Source organism: Hirundo rustica, chromosome 1, assembly GCF_015227805.2.
Source record: "Hirundo rustica isolate bHirRus1 chromosome 1, bHirRus1.pri.v3, whole genome shotgun sequence".
Lineage (NCBI taxonomy): Eukaryota > Metazoa > Chordata > Aves > Passeriformes > Hirundinidae > Hirundo > Hirundo rustica.
This window is the reverse complement of record NC_053450.1, coordinates 149970766-149994691: the sequence shown is the minus strand read 5'-3', so window position 1 is coordinate 149994691 and position 23926 is coordinate 149970766. Positions and strand designations below refer to the sequence as shown.

General features: G+C 43.4%; 2 protein-coding genes across 17 annotated transcripts in view; one reads left to right on the top strand and one right to left on the bottom strand.

The window, feature by feature from the left end:
- The window catches only part of GALNT11 (polypeptide N-acetylgalactosaminyltransferase 11), a 46765-nt gene extending 29021 nt beyond the window's left edge, over positions 1-17744 (top strand). For 6 of the 7 annotated variants that reach the window (XM_040074663.2, XM_040074687.1, XM_040074672.2 and 3 more), the window contains exons 7-12: positions 332-449; positions 2054-2206; positions 4792-5010; positions 8157-8261; positions 14386-14523; positions 16953-17744. In XM_040074663.2, the coding sequence (XP_039930597.1) occupies positions 332-449; positions 2054-2206; positions 4792-5010; positions 8157-8261; positions 14386-14523; positions 16953-17084 (865 nt within the window). In that variant the 3' untranslated portion in view covers positions 17085-17744. The remainder of the gene's footprint in view (positions 1-331; positions 450-2053; positions 2207-4791; positions 5011-8156; positions 8262-14385; positions 14524-16952) is intronic. The other variant, XM_058422176.1, reaches the window with a different exon arrangement.
- A 3243-nt stretch (positions 17745-20987) lies between these two features.
- Positions 20988-23926, bottom strand: part of KMT2C (lysine methyltransferase 2C) — a 189773-nt gene continuing 186834 nt past the window's right edge. For all 10 annotated transcript variants that reach the window (XM_040085195.2, XM_040085205.2, XM_040085215.2 and 7 more), the window contains 4 exons: positions 23307-23423; positions 22625-22698; positions 22148-22256; positions 20988-21909 (listed from right to left, as the gene is read on the bottom strand). In XM_040085195.2, coding sequence (XP_039941129.1) covers positions 21817-21909; positions 22148-22256; positions 22625-22698; positions 23307-23423 — 393 coding nt within the window. In that variant the 3' untranslated portion in view covers positions 20988-21816. The remainder of the gene's footprint in view (positions 21910-22147; positions 22257-22624; positions 22699-23306; positions 23424-23926) is intronic.

Genomic DNA, 23926 nt, shown 5'->3' with positions numbered 1-23926 from the left:
TGATAATTGAGTCAGTGATGAAACAAAGCTGCCTCTGGCATTTGTTGTTCCACTTTCTATGTCCTATTCCTCTTCCTCAAGTTTACCAGGTAAAGAAATATGATTTATAGGTATTGGAACAATGGAAGATCACAAATATCACTTACAGATCTGCTTTTGAAAATGTTTTGTGACTAGAACTCATGTCTAAATGACTGAAGGATTTAAACTGGTTTATGTCAGTTTATAGATTCGGACTTTGAGACCAGCAGATTCAGCAGAAATTACTGTGTGGGTTTTTTTCCTCTCTCTCTCTAAAAGAAAATGAACTTCCTTCCATGTACCTTTTTAGGTCACCCACCATGGCTGGAGGGCTGTTTGCCATGGATCGTGAGTACTTCAATGAGCTTGGGCAGTACGACAGTGGCATGGACATCTGGGGAGGGGAAAACCTGGAAATATCTTTTCGGGTAATCAGAGAAATTTACAGCTCTGTAATTGAATGTTTGTGGCTTTTTCTTGATTTGGTGGCGGAGTATTTCGTAATGGCTGTAAAGAAGCATAGGAAAAGAAGAATTATTAATTAATTTTGAAATTAGTTTATGAGCAATGTCTAATGGATTTCACAAGTTGATTTAAAGATGTGTGGCTCACAGCAGTATTGCTAAGATGTAAGCTTAGTATATTTCCTTGGACAGTTCAGCCTCCTTTTTGAGGATCTGGAAATGTGAAGTTTTCTGGAACTAAATTGAGAGTCATGTAGAGGAGTCACCTTGGTTGGAAAAATAATGAGAAAATCATATACAGAAGATCTGAAAATGGTGCTGCATTGGCCTTCCTGTATTTTCTCTCATCTTCCTTGAAAGAAAAACAACTTACTGTGCTTAATGTTGTGCTTATCTCTTTACTTTTGCAAAGGGCATTCATCAACAGGTTTGACAAGAGTCTGCCTGAAAATGATATGCTATCATGACAGATATGAAAAGGGGATTAAAATGTGAAATTAGCATAAAAAAATTAAACAAATCTAAAACCAGACACACAACCCCCAAAACTTTAGAGAATCTGTCAATTAGAGAAATCAAGATTAGAGTTCAAAAATAAGAACTGGATTTTCATACATTTGAGTGACTTTAAAGGAGTGTGTAGTGAATGAATAAAATCTTGCAGTTTTCAGTATAAATGTAATCATTATGTATCTGAGTAGAAGTGTGTGAAGTGGGAGGAGATTATTGTTGTTATCTTGTATTACACAGTTTCAATGAAAAGGGCTTTGAAAGATTGGAGCACACTCAGAGAATTTAGAGCTTCTGGAAGTCCCCATCTCTCTGGGGGAGGTTTGGAAAGAAGTTGTCTTTATCTTGTCTGGAGACAGTTTTAAAAGTGACTTGGTTATTAACTGCTAATGTGGGAAGATTTTCTGGGACTAGAGAACATATTAGTCCAGCAAAGGGCCAGTGCTGGTAATTTGCTGGAAGATGAAGTTAAAAAAGAAATTTAAAAAAAAAAAAAAAAGTAGATTCCCTGGCACCACAGGTAAAGACTCCTAAATGTAACATCTGAATGGGAACAGTGTTTCTGAGTTCCCCTATCTTAAAAGAAACAAACAGCTGTGTCCAATTAGCTTCTATACTTAGTTGAAAAGTTCTCCAGACTCCCTTGATGATGAAGACTGGTCTTTGTTATCTGTCACAGAATTGTGGACAGTTTTCATGCAGGTAAATTAATTCAGGTAACTTCATCTGCAGGATGAGTCCTAGCCCATATATCCCAGTCTTTTCTGATAGGTCATTAGAGCAAAATATTTTAGAAAATATTCTGTTTGTCTCTTGAAAGCCATGAAGTGTTTTGTGGAAAGTGTGGTCATATGAGGAAAAAAAAAAAATCTTTTGTAACATGGAGATCTAAAAATCTAATTTGTTAGCAAACATGACATAAGGGCCAACATTGCTGACACCCAATCCTGCATAATGCATAACCCTACCAAGGTATATCCCTTGAAGAAGGGGAGAAGTGAATGAGCAATCTGACCAATGGGTGAACAATCTGAACATGATCTATGTTTTCTGGACAGATCTGGATGTGTGGTGGCAGACTGCTGATCATCCCCTGCTCCAGGGTGGGACACATTTTCCGTAAGAGGCGTCCCTATGGCTCGCCTGGGGGGCAGGACACTATGGCTCATAACTCACTGAGGCTGGCACACGTGTGGATGGATGAATACAAGGTAAGAGAGTTCTAGGTCATGAAATAAAGTTATTTAGTGGTTAATAACTGGCTTGTTTGTCCAAGAACTGTGTCACAGTGTTACACCTCTGAAGGGGTTTTCTTTCTGTAGTCTGAACTCCGAATGTTAGTTCTGATAGGAATTCCTAAATTCTGTAGAAGTGTCATTTGGCTTTTGAATGCTCAAGTCTCCTTGTTACTTTACTGCCTGCAGGAGATTGAGTTTTATGCCTTTTTAGTCAAGTAAAAGGTGATGGACGAGCTTTTGTGAGCTCTGCATAGCTTTTTGTCCAAATCAGTATTATGTGGCAGCTGTGTGCTGTGCCTTCAGGTAGTTTCCATGTTGGTGAGACAGATTCGTTTGGCTGCTTGTTTGCTTTCTGTTTTAATTAGAAATCTTCTTCTTAGTCTGTCTTGCCCTGCAAGAGCAGTCAGGATTAACTTCTGGATTCAAGAGCAAGTGCATTCCTTCCTTGTCTTCAGATCTTGATACTGATGCTTTTAAACATAGATCAGGTGTTTCTAAGTCCCTCACCTCTGAGATACTTGATGACATTTTGCCCTCTGAGACCATAGGATTTGCTGTGTGCTCAGCTCCTGTGGTCCCTACAATTTCTATACAGGATATATTTTATTAATTTTATATCCTTTAGAGGTTTATGTTTCATTCCCCATCCTTTACCTTGATCTTCAGTTCAAGGATTCTATTAGAGGCCATTAATTTTCATCTCCATTCTCCATCTCTGTAATTCTTTGGTAGTTCTGATCTATCACTTTCTCTTTTACCAATGCCTGGGCACAGTTGTTTTGTGATTAATGAGGGCTTTCTCTGAGGCTTGGACTTGATTCTTTGTTATAATTTCCAGCTGAACCGCTTTATCCAGCAAGCACTTGAACTGCTGATTCTAGCAGTCTCTTATCACAGATTTCTGTCCAGAACTTTTCCAGCTGTTTCTGGTCTGATTCTCTGATAGCTGCCAGAGAATGTATGGAAGACAAGCTTAGAAATAGTTTTGTTTTTATAAGAATAAAGCAAATATTTAGGGCCAGTATAATTTACCAAAGCAATCTAACAATGCACAGTACAAAGATAAGACTTAAAGGAGTAAGTATCAGTATTTAATAAATGAAATGGCATAAGGGAAATGATTCAGCAACATTTTTAATACTGTCAAAAGCAAAATGCAAAAGTATAAATTCATGTTTACAGTGGTAATAAATAACACATACGGGTAGGATACCAACATTTGAACTTCAACCAGGAAACCAGGAAAGAGGAAATTGGGATAGCAGAGCTACTTTTTGAAGCAGACCAGATTGTGATGTCCAGTATGTCTCCAAACTTCCTCAGAGCTGGCTAACAGTCCAATGTACACCAAGTACATGCTTCCCCTTCCTCTGCTGTTAAAATAGCAGTGATACATCAAGCACAACCAAATGCTCAGACATCTTGATGAGGAGAGATGTGTAACTTGTCCAGGGGTGATGCTGTCTGTCATCTGAGTATCAGATGGCAGGAAATAACTGAAAACTGTCAGAACCACATCATGGTGGGTGGATTCCGGACATTTCCTAGACATGAATCCAGAAAACACCATAGTTCAGTGCCCTGAAAACTGAATTCTAAATGGTACCTAGTGAACAAATTAATGTGCAAGTACAATGCCTTTTCTGTGGGCTCTGTAAAGATATCTGGAACTGAATGCTAAAAGGGGATTATTTTTTATTTTATTTTATTTTTTTAAAAAAATTCATTTTAGCAATAGTATTCACACCATGTTGTACATTCATGAGTTCCTGTTTGTCCCCATTGTCTCTTCATGGGAGTCAAACAGAACAGGAGATTAGGTTGGAATCTTAATCTGTCTTCACCTAACCTGTAAGATTCTGAGTATTATCATAAAATAAAATGTGAGAGAAATAACATTGTGGGAGCCTTTTTGGCGATGATGCAGATGAATGGAAAGAACTGGGCTTCCCAAAAAGCCCAGGTGACCGTTCTGGCTATTCACACGAATAAGGTGTGGTCCCACTGAACTTCATGGTATTAGTCCCATTTATAGGTCTATTCTGGAATGGTTTTACCCTGGTCACTTTGAAGTTGGAAGGCTGGAAACTGTGCAAGAGAAAACACACTGGAATCCCACAAAAATGAAAACAATCCATTGAACAATCAAAATAATTTCAAGAAACTTTTTTCAGATGAGGCTGCTGATGATACGTGCATCTGGCTTTTACTTAGTGATTTTAGGATGCCTGTATTGCCAATGGAATAAAGTCAGGGGCTGATTTGTTTCTTCCTCAAGTTGGTATCTAAAAAAAGATCAGCAAATTTGTACCCAAGAATTATCTTCATCAAAAAAACCCCTCAGTTAGAAAGATTAGCTCAGAGTTAGGCAAGATTAAATCTCACTTCCTGTGACAATCCAAGCATTGCAATTTCCTACTGCCAGTTTTGAACCTACTGGTTGAAAGCACAAGCAAAATGAAATTAAATTTTGGGAGTTCTGTAAACAGGAAAAAATTGGGAATCAGTAATCTGAAATTCTTCTCCCCTCTTCCCCAACCTGTTTCTCTTAAATACAGGAGCAGTATTTTGCTTTGAGACCTGAGCTGAGGATGAGGAGCTATGGAAATATCACCGACCGTGTAGAACTGAGGAAGAGATTGAACTGCAAGTCATTTAAGTGGTATTTAGATAACATCTATCCTGAGATGCAAATATCTGGGCCCAATGCCAAAGCTCCACAGCCAGTTTTTATTAACAGAGCACAGAAACGACCAAAAATAATCCAGCGTGGAAGGGTAAGAGAAACTTAAATATACAGAATTCTGGTGTGTTAATTATTGTGAGACTTTCTTCTTAAAGATTTGCTCAAATACAACAAAAAGTCTTTTTCCCTAAGTTTTGCAACTAGCTGTCTTGAAAGTAACAGGATTTTTGTCAAATCAGTTCCAGTCTGATCTATATTTCAGGCTGTCTTTTGATAAGATAGTGTTCCATGGGGTTTCTTACCTGGAATTTCTGAGTTAGGAAGTTTTGCTGTCTTTAGAATGTTTTCATGGCTGTTGGTTTTGAAGATGGATTTGGATAGAGAGAGATTTGGCCTCAAATATTCACATTCTGTTGGTCTATGATAAGAGTGCAGTGTAATTGGTTTCCAAACTCATTGCTTTTACTGGGTAATTTTCTGCAAAGGTGAGTATTTACATCTGAGGTCGATGGTGGCTTTTCTAGTCTTGGCTGTTAGCTAATGAACAAAAAGTGAGTTTTGCTCCTCTCTTTTTTTCTTCAAAGAAGAAGTGAAGAGAGAATTTTTAAAATGCATATTCATGAAAAAAATCATTATTAAACTCATGCCTTAGCTCTGACACCTTTGCTTATGGGTTTGTATGCAGGCAGAGTCACCAGACAGTTGCATCTGCTCTTTCCAGAGTCAGATTCACTTGGTGTGTGCTTTTTATGCTTCCCAAAAATAATGGATAATTTCAAACCTGACACAACTTTCTCAATGTCTTCTCAGTGGAAGAGAATACTCTGGAATAAACTGCTTCATGTGCACAGCTATTATGGGTAGCAGGTTCCCTTTCAGCTCAATAGTTGGAAGCATTTAGTTGTGATGTCCCCACAGGGGACACAGGCTGCAGTAGCTGCTGACAATTGCTGGTTCTGCAAGAGGTGACTCAGGAGGACCTGTGTTCATGCAGGACCTATTGACATCATTAGATCTTTTCCTTGGAAGCAGCTCTCTGGGAATCCTCAATTTGTGCAGTATTTTTATAGGAATATCCCTGCCAAGCTGTGAAATTAGTTATGTGGTTTCCCTGAATAAAACTGATACAATGGGCTCATTCCCCTAGTTGTTGGATGCTGTTACTCCCCTAATCAGACCTTTTTTTCTCCATTTTAAAATATAATGGCTTTCTGCTTTCATTCAGGCAGAAATTTAACGGAGGAATTGTTGATGTTGGAGAAAGCTACTTGAGGGATCTGAATATCTCAGCAACATTTAAAGTTAAATCTTCCCAGCAGTTATTTACCATAGTTTAATTTTGAGAAAAACTTTGTGCACCCCTTAAGAAATGGGGAAAAGAAGCAGAAAAATGCAGTTCCTTGGCTTGTTTCTGGGGTTCAAGAATTATACCCAGCATTGTGTGAGAGAATCAGCTTTGGCTCTGATGGTTGCATAAACTATTTCCAGATGCCTGCAAGGAACAGAATGATCAGCCAATGTCACCACTGCGTGCCAGACTCTTTAGGATTTGGGAGGAATCGCTCCAAATCTCAGTTTATTCTCAAAAACTAATTGGGCCACAGATAAGTGGTGGTTTGACAGCTGGGAAGAAATGTAATGATCACAAATGGTTGCAGCTGTTACCAGTGTTTTCCAATGCTGGCCATCATGGCCAATAACAAAAGGACAAAAATCATATACAAAACTCATGCACTCTATGGTTTTAAAGCCTTCTGTTGAGTGAGGGATGATGAAAATGAGATCTGTGCTAGATCTGGGGTATGAGGAAATGTTACTTGGAGTGTTTTGTGTCATTTGTTTCAGATGTGTGTGGGGACCAGGAGAAACATGGTGCACTCAAGGCGATTGTTGATGTGCCTTGGGACAGCTATTTCCAGAAATGGTGTTTAGTGAAAAATATTGTTTGGTATTTGTGCTAATTTTTGCTATCATGTGACCAATCAGTTTGTTCCTTTTATAACTGGAAGTGTATTTTGGTTTCTAAAAATTTGTAGAGTCAACAGCAATGCCAAGACAGCTATAGATGTCTTCATAATAGAGTTCAGCTGGCTAGTTAATCAGCCTGGCCTGGAGTTCAGGACAGTAAATTCTTTTTTCCTCTGCATCAAGCTCCAGATTGGAAATAAGTATTTTTAATGTGGGTGTCAGATGTGAGGCCCTGCCATCTCTCAGCTCATAGTGTGCAGGCAGTGTTTGCTGCCTGAAGAGCCTGATCCCCACCACGTCAGGGGAAGAAAAATAATCAGGCTGAAAAGAAGTTATCTGCTGGCCAACAGTTAGTTCAGAGTATGTGTGTAATTCAAAGCCAGAATTAGAGGTGTTTTTTCTCCCCGAGTTCCTCTGTGGGGATACATCAAGGTCTTAATGATTTTCTGATTCTTGAAATAAAGCAACCTAAACTTGGTACGGCAGAAAATGTCTTGGATGTCTCTCAGGGTGGGCATCACTGTTCAAATCAGGAGAGATTGCTGAGTGCTTCCTTCTTTGCTTTGATGGTAGGTGCTTACAGTTCTGCATCACAGGCCAGGCTTCTGAGCTGAATTCAGTCCTCTGGTACACCATTCCCCTAAATCAGACTAGGTAGGGCATTAGAGCAAAAAGAGCATTTGGATGTTTGTAAAATGTTCTCTTCCTCCCTGATCCATCAGCAAAATACCACAGCTGATAGCAGTGGCTTTTCAGTGACGTAAATGCTCTTGAGAATCAATTTGCAAACAACATAAATCTCTGAAGTTGGTTTTATTTCAGTAATTCTTTCTCCTTTTTCAGGGAGGCAGTCCTGTTCCATGAAGAGAAGCTGTAGGAGGGGACCTATGTTTAAGCTAAACTAGTAAAATGCAGTTTACAATATTCCTGAGCAGAATTTGTGGGGCCTCAGACTTCCATGGAGAATGGAGAGGGCAAAAAACCTTAACAGAGTAGAACCAGCATGTGCTGAGCCAGGATGTGTGCGTTGCACTTGTACCAGAGAGAGAAATCTTGATGTAATTAGAAAGCAAATTGGAACTATTTGATTTGGAGGGGGAAAAAACTGCATTATCTGAAAAAAACCAGAATGGTATTTTAAAAGGGAGGATTTTTTTAATTACTGAAAGTGTTGGCTGAGTTTTTTTGAGCACACTAGGGATCTAGGGCTTTGAGCACACTTTGAGATCTAGCTGTTTTTTACTCTATCAAACTGTTTTCCTTTCCTAGCTGTATCACCTCCAAACCAACAAATGCCTGGTTGCCCAGGGCCACCCGAGTCAGAAAGGAGGCCTGGTGGTGCTTCGGGAATGTGACTACAACGATCAGAACCAGGTATGAGATCCCCAATTTCATTGAATTCATGTCTCCAGAATGTGTTTTCCTGCTGGCAAAGTGCCCTGGTGTGACATCTCCTCAGCACACAGGTCATTCAAACCACAGGGCTTGCCAAGGACACTGCAGAGCTCCTACTGATGCTGAGTGCTGGATGTTATAATCTCCTGTCCTTGTGGCTGTGCATTTGGCTGAAGGCTGCCCTAAAGTGGCTCCTGATGGGTTCATAATCCACTGATTGGCACTTCAGAATTTGTAGCAGCTCTTTCAGTTGTTTTCTAATACTGGAATTTAAAGCAGCCCTTTCCTGCCCTGCTAGTGTTTGTGTACTGTACAACAGGTCCTCTGCTGCTGGAGTGGCTGCAGTTTGGGATAAATGAATGATTTGTTGTTAAATAAAAGGAATTCAGAAGAATATTCAGATTCACCTTTGGATACAGGTGAATTTCTGATGTGGGGATTAATGAGGGATAGTTGTGAAAACCTAATGAGAATTTTTGTATTACTACATGAAGCCTTTGCTGTTTCACTTCTTTCAGGTGACAGAAATTCAGGACTTGGCTAAAATGTCTCCAGGATAGAAAGATCTTCAGCTAATGCCATAAAGGCTTACATAACTAAGAACTACTCTGAGAATATTATGATTTCAGGAGCCCATGGGACCCAATTCTAAAAGCTAGGTTGAATCTAAAGAGAAAAGTAATCAAAGTCACAGAATAAATGGAGTGTGGGATTTAAAGCAGCATAGCTTTAGTACAGGTGGGGTTGTGCTGGACTAACTTGATGCTCTATGACACAGGCAACAGTTTTCAGGGTATGGAAACTGCAGCAGTGGAAGCAGAGTGATTTGTGATAGTCCCAACAAAATGCTGTGTGCTTTGTCACCTGATGGGACCCTCTGCCTCCTGCTTGTGGCCTCACCAGCTGAGTGGGTGGCAGGGGAAGACTGAGGGGTGTTTGCAGTTCTCTGGCTCAGTGTGGCTGGCTCTTGGCACGTGGCCTTCAGGTCCAGTTGTCAGACAGGAGCAAGTACAGGTACATCCTTGTTCTTCACCTCTGGAGCACTAAGAAGTCATCACTGTGACCAAACTGAGAGTTCCTGTGTTAAAGGTGGATTAATTAAAGCTGGAATGGGAATGGAGGTTTTCCTATTTGATCTATTCCATTGGCTGTAAGACAGTCAGCAGGTCTTGCTAATGAAAGGCTGTGTAATAGCTGATGGGCACCAGCATCACCAGGTGACTGTACATTTGCAGTCCTGCTTTCTGAGCCATTCTGTCTTTGGTGAGAAAGCCTGGGCATGATGTCCACACAGTTATGCTTCTTTTCTCCTTGCTGCAATATTTCTCATAATGAAGTGCCACATACCTGAAGGAGAACCTCTGGTTTTGACTTGTTTTCTTAATCCAGGAGATCAAACTTCAGTTATCCCTTTGGTGCTGAGAAAGACATATGTGTTCTCATTGTTGATCTTTGGCAGCTTTCCTCGTGAGTTGGTTTACTAGTGGTAAATTTAGCAATTAGTTCTCATAAAAAAACTGGCTGTGCTATCTTCTTTCACGATGATTTTGTTCTCCAACCAAGTATGTCAACCAACACTGTTTTTCTGTTATTAGACTTACTTTGCTCTCCTAATAAATCCCAAGGGTGCATTCAGCAGCCAACTTGCTGTCATAACCTCTTGAACAATCTTGCTATAGATATATGAGAACAATGTAGAGAAATATGACACTTATTTAGCAGCATCTGCTTATAAAAATAGCAAGAAACATCCTGACTATTGGAAGCCTTTAACTGTTGTTTCACTCAACTTGGCATTTTCAGCAGGTTTTGCTCTAGAATTATCTGCTTTATGCCTTTGTCCTAGGAAAAAAATCCTGTATTTGGTCTGGTGAATGCATGTGAGAGCTGACCAACCTGGATAGAGTCATGGGACTGGCCTTAAAAGCAATTCTGTTTTGCCTTTGGTTTATGCTAGCTTTGTTTTCTCTTCATGGCTTCTAAGCTGCTTCATGGCTGCTAAGGAGTTTCAAATTCTCATTTAACCTGGATTTAAAAGAAGTAACAGGTATTCTGTAGCTTTCAATTGTATCAGCATAGTATGGGCAATCCTTTTCATTGTAGTGGACTTAGATTGTCATCATTAAGTAGAGGTGAAAATTAGTCAAGCACATCACACTGTCCTGTTTTCTCAGGCTTGACATGGCTGACATTCAGTTCATATTTTTGCTGCAGAAAGAAAGTAAGAAGGGGAGTGGTTCTCATGTCTAGAACATATATTAAAAATTATATCTTTAGGTTATAATGAAAAGTAGGATGCTCCATTAACTGTAATAGAAACAGTCTGGGATAATTCTGGGCACTGAACAGAAATTTAGAGTAAGTAATGAAAATCTTGTCAGAAATAGCACAAGTGGAAGAGGTGATGGAATCTTACAGAACAGAGGTTTGAAGTGACAGAAGAGGCATCTGTGCTCTGGAACTATAAAAAATGCTCAAGCACAGGCCTTCAGAAAAGGTCTGTTAACTTTCCTGTAGCACTTAATAAGTGTAAGAATATGTCCTTTACAAACTGTTCTAGACTCAGACTCTACAAGGTTTTGTTCCCACGTGCAATTCTTCTGTAAGATCTCTCTCCTAAAATCTCTAGATCATGGCTGACACAGCACATGTGTGGAGTGAGTGTCAAGATGTGCAAATTCAGTCTTGCTGCTTTTCCATGAACTACTGAAGGCACAATTCTTTAGTCTCTCTAATGTTTGTCGTGAGGCATCAGTGGCACACTGAGCTGTGGAGCAGAGGTCACATCTGCTTTGGAATGACCCTCAGGAGGATGTTATATCTGCTTTGGAATGACCCTCAGGAGGATGTTGTGTTTTCAGAGTAGCAGTGGCTTCAAACAATGAATACAGCCCAGCAAACTTGGCTGCTTGTGGTGATTGTCACGGGCTGCTTGGTGCAGAGATGCCATTGCTGTCCATAGTAACAGGAGCTGAAGTATCTGCAGATGGATGTGATGGTGCAAATGGCTGGGCACATCTCCTCCTCAGGGCTGAGACAGCTTGTTTGTGCTCTTAAGCTGAATTTTTGTCTTTTACAAACTGTCTGACAGAATAATATAGCCATGCCAAGCTAAGCAACAGATTGTAACTGATGGAAGTACTGGAATACTCCATGGATCGTGGCAAGGATTTTCTTTCAGACAAAGGGCAGTTTCTGCAGTAGTTACTGTCTCATATTTACTGCAAATTTTCGATGTATTTCGCTAGTACTAATGAAATTTGCAGATCAGAAAAAAACGTGTATCCACAGAGCTTTGCCAGTTTGCCAGCCATGCCTTTTGCTGCACTCCACTGATCTCTGAAAGCCAAAGGGGAGGCAGATGTTTCCTGGCTTATTTAATACCATTTTGAAATTCATTTGGGATTTGTCTGAGTCACATGGATGAAGTAAAGTCCTGAAGGTACTGAAGTCCTAGGAAGCCTTGGCCATAAATCTGTAAATAGCTTAAACTATGTTTTGAGGGGTCTGAATTAAACATCCATTTCTCCCTAAGCTGCACCTGTGTAAAACAAGTTTAGAGTAACAGAGCTCCTACTTCGGACCTCCTTCCATTTATTTAGTCCACAAGATCTAGTGTAGCACATGCTGTGCACCTGCCTGAAGGTGTTCATGCACCTTTCATGAACCTGGTGCCTGTCTTGAGAGGCAGGGAGAAAAGGCTGCTAGAAAGAGGCCAGTCCTACAGCATTCACCAAATTAAGTATTTTATTTAACCACAAACATGATGAATTTCATTCTGGAGAGGGGATTTTTCTGTAACATCTGCCATTTAGGTTTTATTTGAAAACAGAAATGATTTCATTATACTGTAATTGCATCTCACTGATTTTGTTTGACACCACTGAAAATGGCCAGTGACTTTCCCTAGCCCTTTGGAGCAGATCATTGCCATGTATTTCTGGGGGGCAGCAGTTAAAGATGCTGCTTTCCTGAGCGTGGGAACTGGACACAATCCCAGTTTTAGAAACCAAAGTCTTCACAGTGATGCCCTCCTAACTCTGCTAGTTAGGAAGTACCTGCAGTTTGAAAATATCCTGCACCTCTGTTGCTTCCTTTTTTTTTTTTTTTTAATGGTTGGGTTTGTTGGGGTGTTTGGGTTTTTGTTTTTGAAAATACAAAGGAGGATAAAACAAGAGAGCTCTCAGAAATGAGACATAAACCCTGGGAAGGCAGGCACCTTTCTGCTTGTAGACTTTAGATAGTGTGCTGCCTGCCAGGAGTTTCTTTCCTTTATGGGGCTGTTGCTCCTGACAGCCTTTAGCAACAGGAGCTGAACATCATCCTTTCAGTCTTCAGCAGAAAATGAGTTAGTAATTTTTGGAGTATGCTAAGGCTTCCAATTGTGTCACAAAGAAAGCTCATGGGGTGGCTTTGCTTTCCTGATGCTTGAATCTGTTAATAATCTGCAAATTCATAGTGATACTCTAATCTGGATGGAACCAAATTTAGGTCTGTTTTTCCTCTTTCCTTTGTTTTCTGCACTAAATGCATAATTAGTTGGAAATTAATTTTGGCTGTCTTGAGTAAGCCTTTCTGGAGCAGTATCACACTGGATTTAACCACTGTCTTGTGTTCTTTGCCATTACTCAGCCTTTGATTGAAGATCTGTTCCTTGTTTCACTGCAATCTTCTCTCCATTCTTGCCAGTTCATCTCTTGTTTGCATTTGGCTCCGTCATTATTCTTCCAATAGTAATTCTCTCTGGCGAGTCCTGCCATTTCTCCATTCTCTCCTCCCTCTTTAATCTTGCCATGCTTTCTTTTTCATGACAGGGTTTAAACAGAAAAGAGTATTTTAGAAGGCACAAAATGCCTGAGGTCGGGGCAGAATTTAATGTGATCCCTGCACTTCTTCTAAGGAGGCCTTCGTTGTGTTATAGTAGTCACTGTGATAATGAGCTGTCCAACTGAGGCTGCGTCCCAAATCCCAGCACCCTCCAGAAGGCTGGTTTTAGTTTCACAGGTCGAAAAAAGAGGTGAATCAAAATATATGTGCCTGACTTTTCTGCCTGGAGTTTGATATTCCATACTCTAACTGTGAAACTCTTGCAGACTTAATGGAAAAAAATAAAAATTTACACAGTGGGCATGGCAAGTGCAGCATTGGGCTGTGAGAAATGGGAACAGGGCTGGAACAGGAGCGCACCACAAGAACTTTGTGTGTCTGTAGGTACTTCAGGGACGCTATGAGGGGCTCAGCTCCTCTTGCTCACAGGCTCAGGGGGAAGGGAGTTGCCTTGCCCAACATCCCCAGGGGCTGGGAAGTGCTGCCCAGCTGCCCTGTGAATGCCAAGGCTCCAGTGTGAGTTTGGAATCGCTGTCATTGGCTGTTGAGCCAGATGGTCCCATGATCTTCCCTGCACTGCAGGGCTACAGTTTCCATTTACTTTCTTCTCTTTTCTTCTACCCCTCTGTAACCCAGGATATTTTGAGGTGCACACCCCCAAGTTCCTTAATTTCTTTGCTTTCTGGCTTGGGATTCAGAGTCTCTTGTTTGTTGTCAGAGTTCCAAGTGTTCTACAGATCTGATCTTGGCCCAGGTCTTTGCAGGCCTGAAGGAGCTAAACAAGGGAGGGAGAATCAGCAGCTCCTGCAGTTGGACCCGGCTGCTGTTCCTGCTTCCCTGAACATCCAGCTGTGCCACATGTGCCTTGCTGAGAGCCAGCAGGGTGTGGGCATGAACAGCAGCCACTGAAGGTCCTTGATACACTTCTGTGCCAAGAGTAAAAATACCTGCTCTGCTCAAGCAGTACGTGGGAGAGGACAGACTGACAGCTTGAGTGTCCTTGCTGCTTGTTGGGGCTGGCAGTGGTTTTCAGTGTGGTCACAGAGAAACTCTTCTGTCATGTTAATTCAGGAAGCCAATTGCAGTTGAAGCTGCAAAGATGACCCAGTGCATTCCTGCTTCATGCAGGTGGGCCCAGGGAAGGGGCTGCATTCGATTCTCACCACTCTGCAAGGCCCATCTCTGATGTTGAAGCATCTCCTCTGGAGGTGAACAAAAGATTCAAGGAAACTGCCCTGCAACATTGCAATAAATGTCTTTCTGTCTTCTCTTTCAGGTGTGGATTTACAACGAGGATCATGAGCTGATTTTAAATAATCTGCTTTGCTTGGATGTTTTGGAAACTCGCTCCTCTGACCCCCCTCGTCTGATGAAATGCCACGGCTCCGGTGGCTCCCAGCAGTGGACATTTGGGGTAAGTGGAGAGGCTGGCACGTGTCACATTCCTTGTAATCAATGTCTCAGTCAGGGACAGTAGCACTAACAGGACATCAGGGTTGAGTTTAATTGTGATTAAACCTGAGGTGTACTAAGGCAGCTGCACTGTACCAGGCCCAGCCCATGTACAGAAGTTACACAGGCTTTGATGGCTGCATTTCAGTCTTAATAAGACTTTGGCAGAAGAAAGGCTCAGTGGAGCTGCAGAAACCTTGTTATGTTGCAAAGGGCCTGCATGTCCCAGAGCTCAGCAAGTCACAGCCACCCACAGCACTGTGCTCATCTGGGATATGCCAGAGAGAACAAAATCCACCCCAGAGCTTTCTTGTGTTTTGTTTGCAGGCCTGGGAGACAGGAGGAGTCCATGTGGTGATTCCTGCTTAGCGCTTGAAGAAGCACAGGGCACAGCAGTTGCTTCTGCTCTGTAATTGATCTCATTAGTTTAATTGTTAAAGCCTGGGATGGCCAATTCCACAAAACTGAGCCAGTTCTGCTCCCACATGGAATTTGTCTCCTGGGTATTCCCTCAGAGGCTGCCCCTCACAGCCTAGCAGAGTCTGTAGCTCCAAGATGGTTGAACACAGGGAGGGGAGAGCCCTGCCAGCCCCCAGTGGTGCTTCCAGCACAGCTCTGCACAGCTGTCTCAGGTTCATACCGTGCTGCCTGGGGCAGCTCCAGTTCCCAAGGGGAGTCCACGAGTCCTGCTGCACCCCAGGGTGGTGTGGAGATGGAGAGGCAGATACTGTGTGAGCTCAGGGCTGTGTGTGTGTGGCACTCCACCAGCACTGCCACAGCTGCCTGGGGCACAGCTTGCTGGGATTCTGCAGCTTGTGTTTGCAGGAGGGATTTCACAGGAGTGAGGGAATGGCCACCGGCATTGGGTGCGTGTGGCTGGCGGTGGCACGGCTGGAGAATCCACACACGTGTGACACGTGGGCTTTGAGCTGGCCATGGCCACTGTGGCTGGGGGATCTGTAACAAGGGCACACTGGTGCTCATCAGTGATCCACAAGAAAAGAAAGTGAGTCAAATACTAGGATTGATTAGGAGGGGAACAGAAACTGAGGCAGGAAAATGTCTGCGCACCATGGCAGTTTGTTTGTACTTCATGTGCTGGCCCCCTGCTCTCAGAAAGGCTGAAGAAGGCTCAGAGAGGCATGGAAAGGCAAATGGAAGGTGTGGGGCACCTTTCCCATACGGAATATGAGATCTGGATGGGACCCATTAGCTATCAAATCTTTTGGAAGAAGGGGAAATCCATTGAGTGAGTCATTGAGAGAGGGAAATACTAACTGTGCACTGTCAGTTGTGGATTGGGGGAGTGTTTTGGAGGAGTGTTGTGTTTTCTTACCATGTCCTCCTGCTTCACTGGACATCTGGTTGTGGCCACAAGCAGTGACAGAGCCTGGCATGGCTGTTCTCATGTATCTGCTCCCTCCATGCAGGAGAGCAGGGGGTGGCTGCCCATGGGAGCTGCAGGGGCTGTGCAGAGCCCTTTCCAGCCAGCTGTAACAGGCTGTTAGTAGAGGAGATGGCACAGTCCTCTAAAGGTCATAAAAGAATAGGATCTGTTTCCCTGTCACTCTTGGCTGGGGTTTGGCCTTGCCCTGCACCATGCACAAGGCCTGTCACACGTGGAGCTCCCCAGCGTGTGGGTGCTGAGGGCAGTGGCACTGCTGAGGCAGGGTCAGATGCACAACAGGGACCTCTGTTCAGCCTGCAGAAGAGAGGGCTCCAGGGACACCTTAAAGCATCCTTGCAGTGCCTAACAGGGCTACAGGAGAGCTGGAGAGGGACTTTTTGCAAGACCATGGAGTGTAAGATGAAGGGGATTGGTTTTAAACTGACAGAGGGCAAGTTCAGGTTAGATATTAGGAGGAAATTCTTTGCTGTGAGGGTGATGTGATGCTGGAACAGGTTGCTCAGAGAAGCTGTGGAAATGTTCATGGCAAAGTTGTACGGGGCTTGGAGCAACTTGGTCTAGTGGAAGGTGTCCCTGCCCATGGCAGGAGAGTTTGACCTAAATGATCTTTAAGGTCCCTCCCAACCCAAACCATTCTAGGATTCTATGACCTGTCTGGGCCCACTGCATCCTCGTGGGCTCTCTCTGCTGAGTACTGAGGAACTGGTTTGGGCATTCCTCCGCCTCATTAGAAAAGCGTGGTATAAACAAAATCCCAACTGGGGGCCTGTGAGGACGTGAGAGCCTTTGTTTCAAAGTCTGGATGCGGTTATGGGGCGTGCCGTACTCCGCTGCTGCTGTGGGTCTGGTGTGTCAGGGAGGCTGCTGAAAGGCCCATCTGTCAGGAAGGAGCATCCCCTCCCCCTGGGCATCACTTTCAGCTCCAGTTTGACAATGGAGAACAGAAGTTGTAGTAAATAAATCCCATCTGTCCTTTTGTCTAGAAGAACAACCGCCTGTACCAGGTCTCCGTGGGGCAGTGCCTGAAGGTGGTGGATCCCCTGAGCCACAAGGGCTACGTGACCGTGGCCATCTGCGACGGGTCCCTTCCTCAGCAGTGGCACTTTGAGAGCTGAGACAGCGAGGAGGTGGCTGAGGAGACTTCAGCTGAGCCCTGGTTCCCCTTCAGCCACGAGCTGAAATCATTCTGGAGGGGTTTGTGAGGAGCCCTTGGCTGCTACACCTGGCACGAGCATGGAAGGACCTGCTGGAATGCCCTGCCCTGAGGAGCGCAGCGTGGAGGGTCCGGGTGGTCACTGGTCCCTGGTCACACACCGAGAGCAGCAGCCCCGCTGCACGAAGAAGTGAAATTTATCATCGCTTCCTTGGATGATCCTGGAGTTTTGGACTGGTTTTAAGTAAGAGAAATCATTAGAGCGGTGTAATTTAAATGGTGAGATTTCAGCTTTGTGGATCTTCTAAACGACAATGACAGAAAGGAGTCCTCTTTGACTATTTCATGTGCAGTATCTCGATAATTTACATTTCTAGTATGGGTTTACTGGCCAAAATTATTTTACCTTTTCTGGAAAATATTTTTATTCCCTTTCATCTTCTGATAATTGTCATTTGTAATATTTAAATTTAGTTCTTTTAATTTTAGGACATTTCATGTAGTTTAAGTTCTTTGCTGTCATTCGTCACCTCGTATTTAAAACAAAGTAACTATTGCAAAGTCTATTTTGATGACTCATGACAGTAGCTGCATTTAAAATAAAGTATCCTTTTTTTATTAATTTGTATGGGCTTTACTCTTTGTAGCTGTTGGATCAGAAAGCACCAGCTTAGACACTGATGCAAAATAATGTTCAGACAATTTGGGTCTTCCCTTTTTTCCACTCCCTTCCTCCCTTCCTCACACCTTGGAAGGTTTGACAGATAAAAATTTCTGGGTTTTTTTCCTCCACTTCTCTGTTTTATTTTACTGTTTCTTTGACTTCCTGCCTCAGCTTCTTCAGTGTGTGGAAGCTCCTGCAGAAGAGAAAAGCTGCTCTTACCCAGTGTATTTTTTTCTTAGCACCTTTGTTGGCCTCGTTTCCCGCTACAGCGACCGCCTGCCCTGGGATCGCGCAGTTCGCATCTCCGAGTGCCAGGACAGCCTTGCCCTTCCTCTGGGGCAGCAGAAACCTCCTCCACCTGCACAAATACTCCAGCATCCACTTACTGACCTTTTGGGCAGCGTGGAGTAAATAATGATAATGCTGCAGTAGTTACAGACCCGCGTCTTTCTGCAGAGAGGAGAGTCGCTTGTGCCAGACTCTGGTCCTTCAGCTGCCTGCGAGGAGAAAAGCAGGATGATGCAAAGGAGCAGGTAAGAGTGGCCTGGCCACAGGGCAGCTGCTTTGCCTCCTCCACGAGTCCTGGAAGGAGTGAGCCCCTGGCAGGGAGAACCAGGCACCAGGGTTTAAAAAACAGAACCAGTTGGCTGAAGTTCTTCCAGATAAATCATTACAATGCTTAAGTCAGACACCAGCCGAGCTCCTTCCTAGCGAGAAAAGCCTCTAAAGCCAACCCCAGCCCCCTCAGTCAGCTGAGCCTGTGCTGTGCCTTGCTCGGGGGCACCTGCAGTCTTGCCATCTGCTCCCAGGTGACTCCTGCAGTCAGGCAGGGTGGGGCTGGAAGCTGGTGTCATCTCAGGTGAACCCTTTCACCGGCAGCAATGGCAGCCTGGGTGGTGGCTGTGTGTGAAATTCCAGTATTTGCTGGGGTGAAAAGATGAGCTGCAGCTTCATTTATGCCTGTCTGGTTCACCCTGACCTGTTCCCAGCTGTGTGCAGGGCTTTTCTGTGACATTGCTGGTGGCAGCCACATTGTGCAGAAGCCTTGCTTGGTCTTTTCTTCTGTTGTCTTCATGTTCTTTTCAAAGAAACAGTAAAAAAAAAAAAAAAAAAAACAGAAAACCCAAACAAATCCTCAAACTGGGAGAGGAGCAGCTTGCTGCATTTATGGTCTGAGTTGGTTGCCACAGAGAATTTTTGACCTTTAGCTCCCAGTGGGGAAGTCAGAGGCTGCTGTCACCCAGGAGCGGTGCCGGTTTCCAGGAACAGAGGGAGGTGATGGAGTTTTGGATGGTGTCAGTTGTTCCTGCAGGGAATTCCTGGCCACAGACAGATCTGGTGCAGCCACACAGCCAGGCCATCACCTGCGGGAGGGTGAGAGGTCTCTGGGCCTGTTCCCAGCTGTAAGAAGAGTTCAGACTTTTGCCCTGTATTTGAGTGACTGCTCCCAGCTGATCAAGGAGGCTTTGGGGTGAACAGGAAGCACAGAAGGAAAATCCTCATCCCAGGGCAGGCACTGTCCAAGCCCCCAGCTTGCTGCTGTCAGTGAGAATTTACTCTCTGTAAAGAAGGAAAGTGCCTGGGGCTGATTTTTCTGCCATGTCAGGTCGCTCCTGGCTTCTGGCGTGGGTGGCTGCCAGAGGAGCAGCCAGCCCCTGCAGCAGCCCAAGTGCAGCAGGTAAATAACACCAGGGAACAGCTCTGGCCTGGCTGCTCCCCCCTGCTCTGTGCTAAGCCTGGAGCCTTTTTCCAGCCTGGAGCTGTGCTGAGTTTGCTGGGAATGGCTCTGGAGTCCAGCACTGGCACAGCAGCACCAGGGAGGTTTAACCCCTCAGTCCTTTGCTCCCTCCCGCTCCGGCAGGACCGAGGGGACTGGGGAAGGGCGTTAAATGTTCAAACTCACGGGGTGTGAGAGGAGGATGTGGCACTCACTGTGAAATTCAGGATTTAGCACTGGAGAAGGGGGAAGGCAAAATACTTCTCAATGGTGGAAGAAGACACAGATCCTGGAAGAAGCAGAAACCAGACACCTCAAATGACAACAGGAGGATGCACTTTATAGATGTAAAATATTTTTATTCGTAAATGCTGATCTTCTAAATCTGTTTCCACAAATTCCAAAACCCATAACACTCTGTATACTTCAAAAAATTCTTTTTTTTTGTGTTGTTTTTGTATTTTTTTTTGCCAACATTAGATACTATTATACAGAACAGAAAAAACTGTAGGACAAATACTGGTAGGATGTTGGAATATTGTACAAGAGAAGAAAAATATTCAAGAAACAATTTAATACAGCTATTTATCAAGAGAAAAATATATACAATTGATTTATTCTGTAAGATAAAAATACATCATGCCATATACATTACAAGTTCAGAACTGTATTACTGAATATACCAACAGTTTACAGTCCACTTTAATTGTGCACACAAAAAAAAAAAAACAAACCAAACTTCATTTTTTTTTTTTTATATTTAGCCTGTGAAGTGTCAGTACCAGAATTTTAAGTACAAAATAAAAAGCTAACCTGGTTCAAAATGCTGATTAAATTTCTACAAGCAAACACAAAACAGTGTTTATTTTTTTAAAGAAATGTAAACAAAAACAATCCATACAAACACATCTTTAAATTACATTTTCCAAAACCCTATTGCCAGAGTCCTGCAGCTGCAAGCATGTTACACCTAATTTTTTTCTTTGTTTTCCTTTTAAGAAGGCTATCGCATCCGACTGAAGCTCCAACTCATTCTATGCTGTTTACATGATTTAATGCAGGCTGAACAGTCACCTAATCCTTGACTACTTTTGCTGAAGAATAAAAACCATGTCCAGCCTCTATTTTGGGTGGTTTTAGCAGTTATTCACAGTTATCACAAATTGTAAGCACAAAAAAAACCTGACTTAAGAAATAGGGATGCAACAATATAATACAAATAAAATTAATCTAAATTACCCAAACATCTACAAAAGTCAGAGTTGTAATATACACGCCTTTACCAGGCTTAAGGTTTACTTAAAAAAATTCTCGTAAGACCACAGTTGAGACTGCTTTAAACATACAAAACCCCCTCTCTTGAAATTGAGATTTTGGTTATTCCGAACTGGGACTCGCGTGTCCGTGAGTACATGAGATCATATTGTAACATCCCTATCAACGTTTGAGAATAAGCACCCGAACTGCTGCAGAGTCTGGTAGCATTTGGTCAATAACTATTTTTATACTGTAATTTTTTTTTTTTTCTCAAAATATTTACACTTTTATACAAAGTAACAGAGTTTGTTAGTTCTGCAGGTAACAGCAGCAGCTTGGCTTTCTTCTAACTTTCTTTTTAAAAATAGCTTCATTCACTTATTCAATAATAAATACAAAAAGGTTCTCTTATTTTACAGAAATCAAAAACTACAATAAACTGACTCATGGAATCAAGTATTTAAATGTATTTTAGTGCAAGTTATTTTTTCCCTTAGCTCTATCCCTAAGGAAGTCGTTTCAGTACATTCCTTGTTCAGTGGTGTCTACTTTTATTTAAAATTTTTTTCTTTAATTAGAGGGCCTGCCCCTTTATCAAATAAGGCTGTGGCCAGCACTTTGGACTTCTCCCTTTCGCTGGTGATTTCAGTCTTACATTCATAGCGGCCACCTGCCCTCCTGCAGGTCAGCCAGCGGTTCTTTGCCCAAGTTAAACAGTTTCTCCTTAGTGAGCTCAAAAACAAAAGTGCTGGACCATTCTGTTAACTCAGTTTCACCTCCACGCGTCTGGAAAGTCAGCTTCCGATTTTGCCGGCTTGCTTCTGGTGCTTGTTGGTTGGTGGGTTATTTTTCTTTTTTTTCCTTTTTTTTTCTTTTTTTCTTTTTTTCTTTTTTTTTTTCTTTTTAAATACTTGCGTAGAAATCTCTATTTCCAGAAGTGATATTTTTTTTTTCTTTCCCCCTTGAAAAAGGCAACAATTTTCCGTCGACAAAATCAAAATGTGAATCACTTCTTCCTAGGGACAAGCAACCCTCAAAGACAGCAAGGAATGCATTCTAGTTCATCCACTTTCGGCAGTTTACAGCTCCACAGTGACATGGAATCTTGTGCTGGTCATCTTCAAAATCAAACTTATAGTCGTAGCAAAGCTGGAAGGAGAGGCACGAGAGTGGTTATGGAAGAGCTGGGAATTGCCACGGCTTTCCCTGTTAGCTGCAGGTTGAACAGCAAACCACAGCAGAGGCTGTGCTGTAAGGGACAGGCAGAGTTCTACAGGAAAGGGGGAGGGAGATGTCACCTCCCCCCAGCACCAAGCTGTGCCACTGGCCAGGAATCCCAGAATGGATGCACGTGGCAAGAGGGGTGTAAAGCCAGAACTTGCCCTACCTCCTCCCCCTTCTGGATTCTTCTGCTGGAGCTGATGATAATTTTGTGTCCTCTCTCAAAAGTGACCACCTCAGCCACGCAGTTGGGCGCACACGAATGGTTGATGTACCTACGAAAGGAGAGTGGGACAGATGAAACCTTTTAGGAAAATCCATCCCTTGAGGCAAATCTGAACCAAACCTCAGGATGGCCTTAGCTCCACGGGCTCACCGCCTGTCCACATACAATTACACTACTCTGTACTTGTGTCTTTACCTAGAAAATGTCAAAAAAATCAAGTGTCAAAAAAATCAAGGATTGAAAAAATTCCTTTCTTCACAGCTGCCATGAAATGCAATTGAAAGATGAGCAAAGCTGATGCAAGAGACAGTGGGACCATCTGAAGACTGAATGTACCAGCTCAGAGAATAAACCCCACAAACCCAGAGCCTCCAGCAGCCCCAGGAGGAGGTGAGGAATCCCTCCAGGGCCACTCACCTGGCAGGGCCTCCCGTTAGGGTGGCGTCGATGACGTGGTCGTTGTCAATGCGGAACATGTACACGCCGCGGTTCTGAAAGACACGAGTGCCACAAGGACTCTGGTGAGGTTTTACTGCATTGCCAGGGATGAAGCAACAACATGGGCCAGCTCCAAGTGCCCTCCTGCATTCAGATCAGGCACTGCCCACTGGCTGCCCAGGGAAAGCACTGCCACCTACTGCCTGTGTCCCCAGGGCTTTGGGAGGGGTGATGGGCCACAAACACCTCTGGACACTTCTGTTTTCCCCAAGAGCTTCCCACTGCCTTTCACGCGGGATATCTGACTGCTTCCCAGACAGGCACTAACTGTTACAATGCCACCAAGTTACACAAAGCCAGTGGCTTTAAATTTAAGAAGTTTTCATTAAAAACTGAGGCCCTGACACGTCTGCCAGAGCTGTGTCCTCTGGAACAGAAGATGTGTCCTCTCTACCTGGCCAGGCTGCTGTGAGATTTATTAAACATTGAAACAGTCTGGTTAACAACTACTGTAGACTCCGCTGGCTTTATTTTAAGCCTATTTGCATTTATAAAAGAGCAGAAAACAAGGACCTGAATTCATCAGGCAGAACAGCATTTGCTTTGTTCTGTGAATGTCTGAATGGGGAAGGGCAAAAGGAGAATGGACGAACATCCTTACCTGAGACTCATAGAGCTTCTCCTTCCTGTTTGCTACCTCGTTCCGGATGATCGTCCCGATATATTCGATGACCATCGTGTGCTTTTCAATGTCTCGAGCAGCATATAAGCCCAGGCCCTACAGAAGGTGCACTGAGAGTCAGTAACTTTACACTGTGTTCTTCACTGTGCCCCAAACCAGCAGTGGGAAGGGGAGAGAGAGTTAATTAATGCAGTAACAGCCTAATGCAGAATCCAGCCCCACACAGATCTCAGAAAACTCGGCTGCTGTCTCGGTGAGAAAGCTGCTCTTACTCCTCTGACACTGTGTAAAGCTAGAAATTCACTGAGAAATAGAAGTGGGTCCTGCTGGACCTGAGACACCTGAGAGGAACCCAGGCATGGTGAGGTCCAGCCTGAAATAAACAACAACCGTGCCCACACATGGCCAGATTGGTGACAAAGCTTTCCCAAAACAGACTGTGGGCCAAACCAGCAGCACCACAAAAAGCAATAGATTTTATGCTCTTATGAAGGCAAACAAGTACTGAGCTCTTCCTGCTGGTCCTGTACCACTTCATCAGCATGGCCTGAGCACCCCATGCTTCCACTGTACATTTCTATTTTCATTAGGTTTTACTA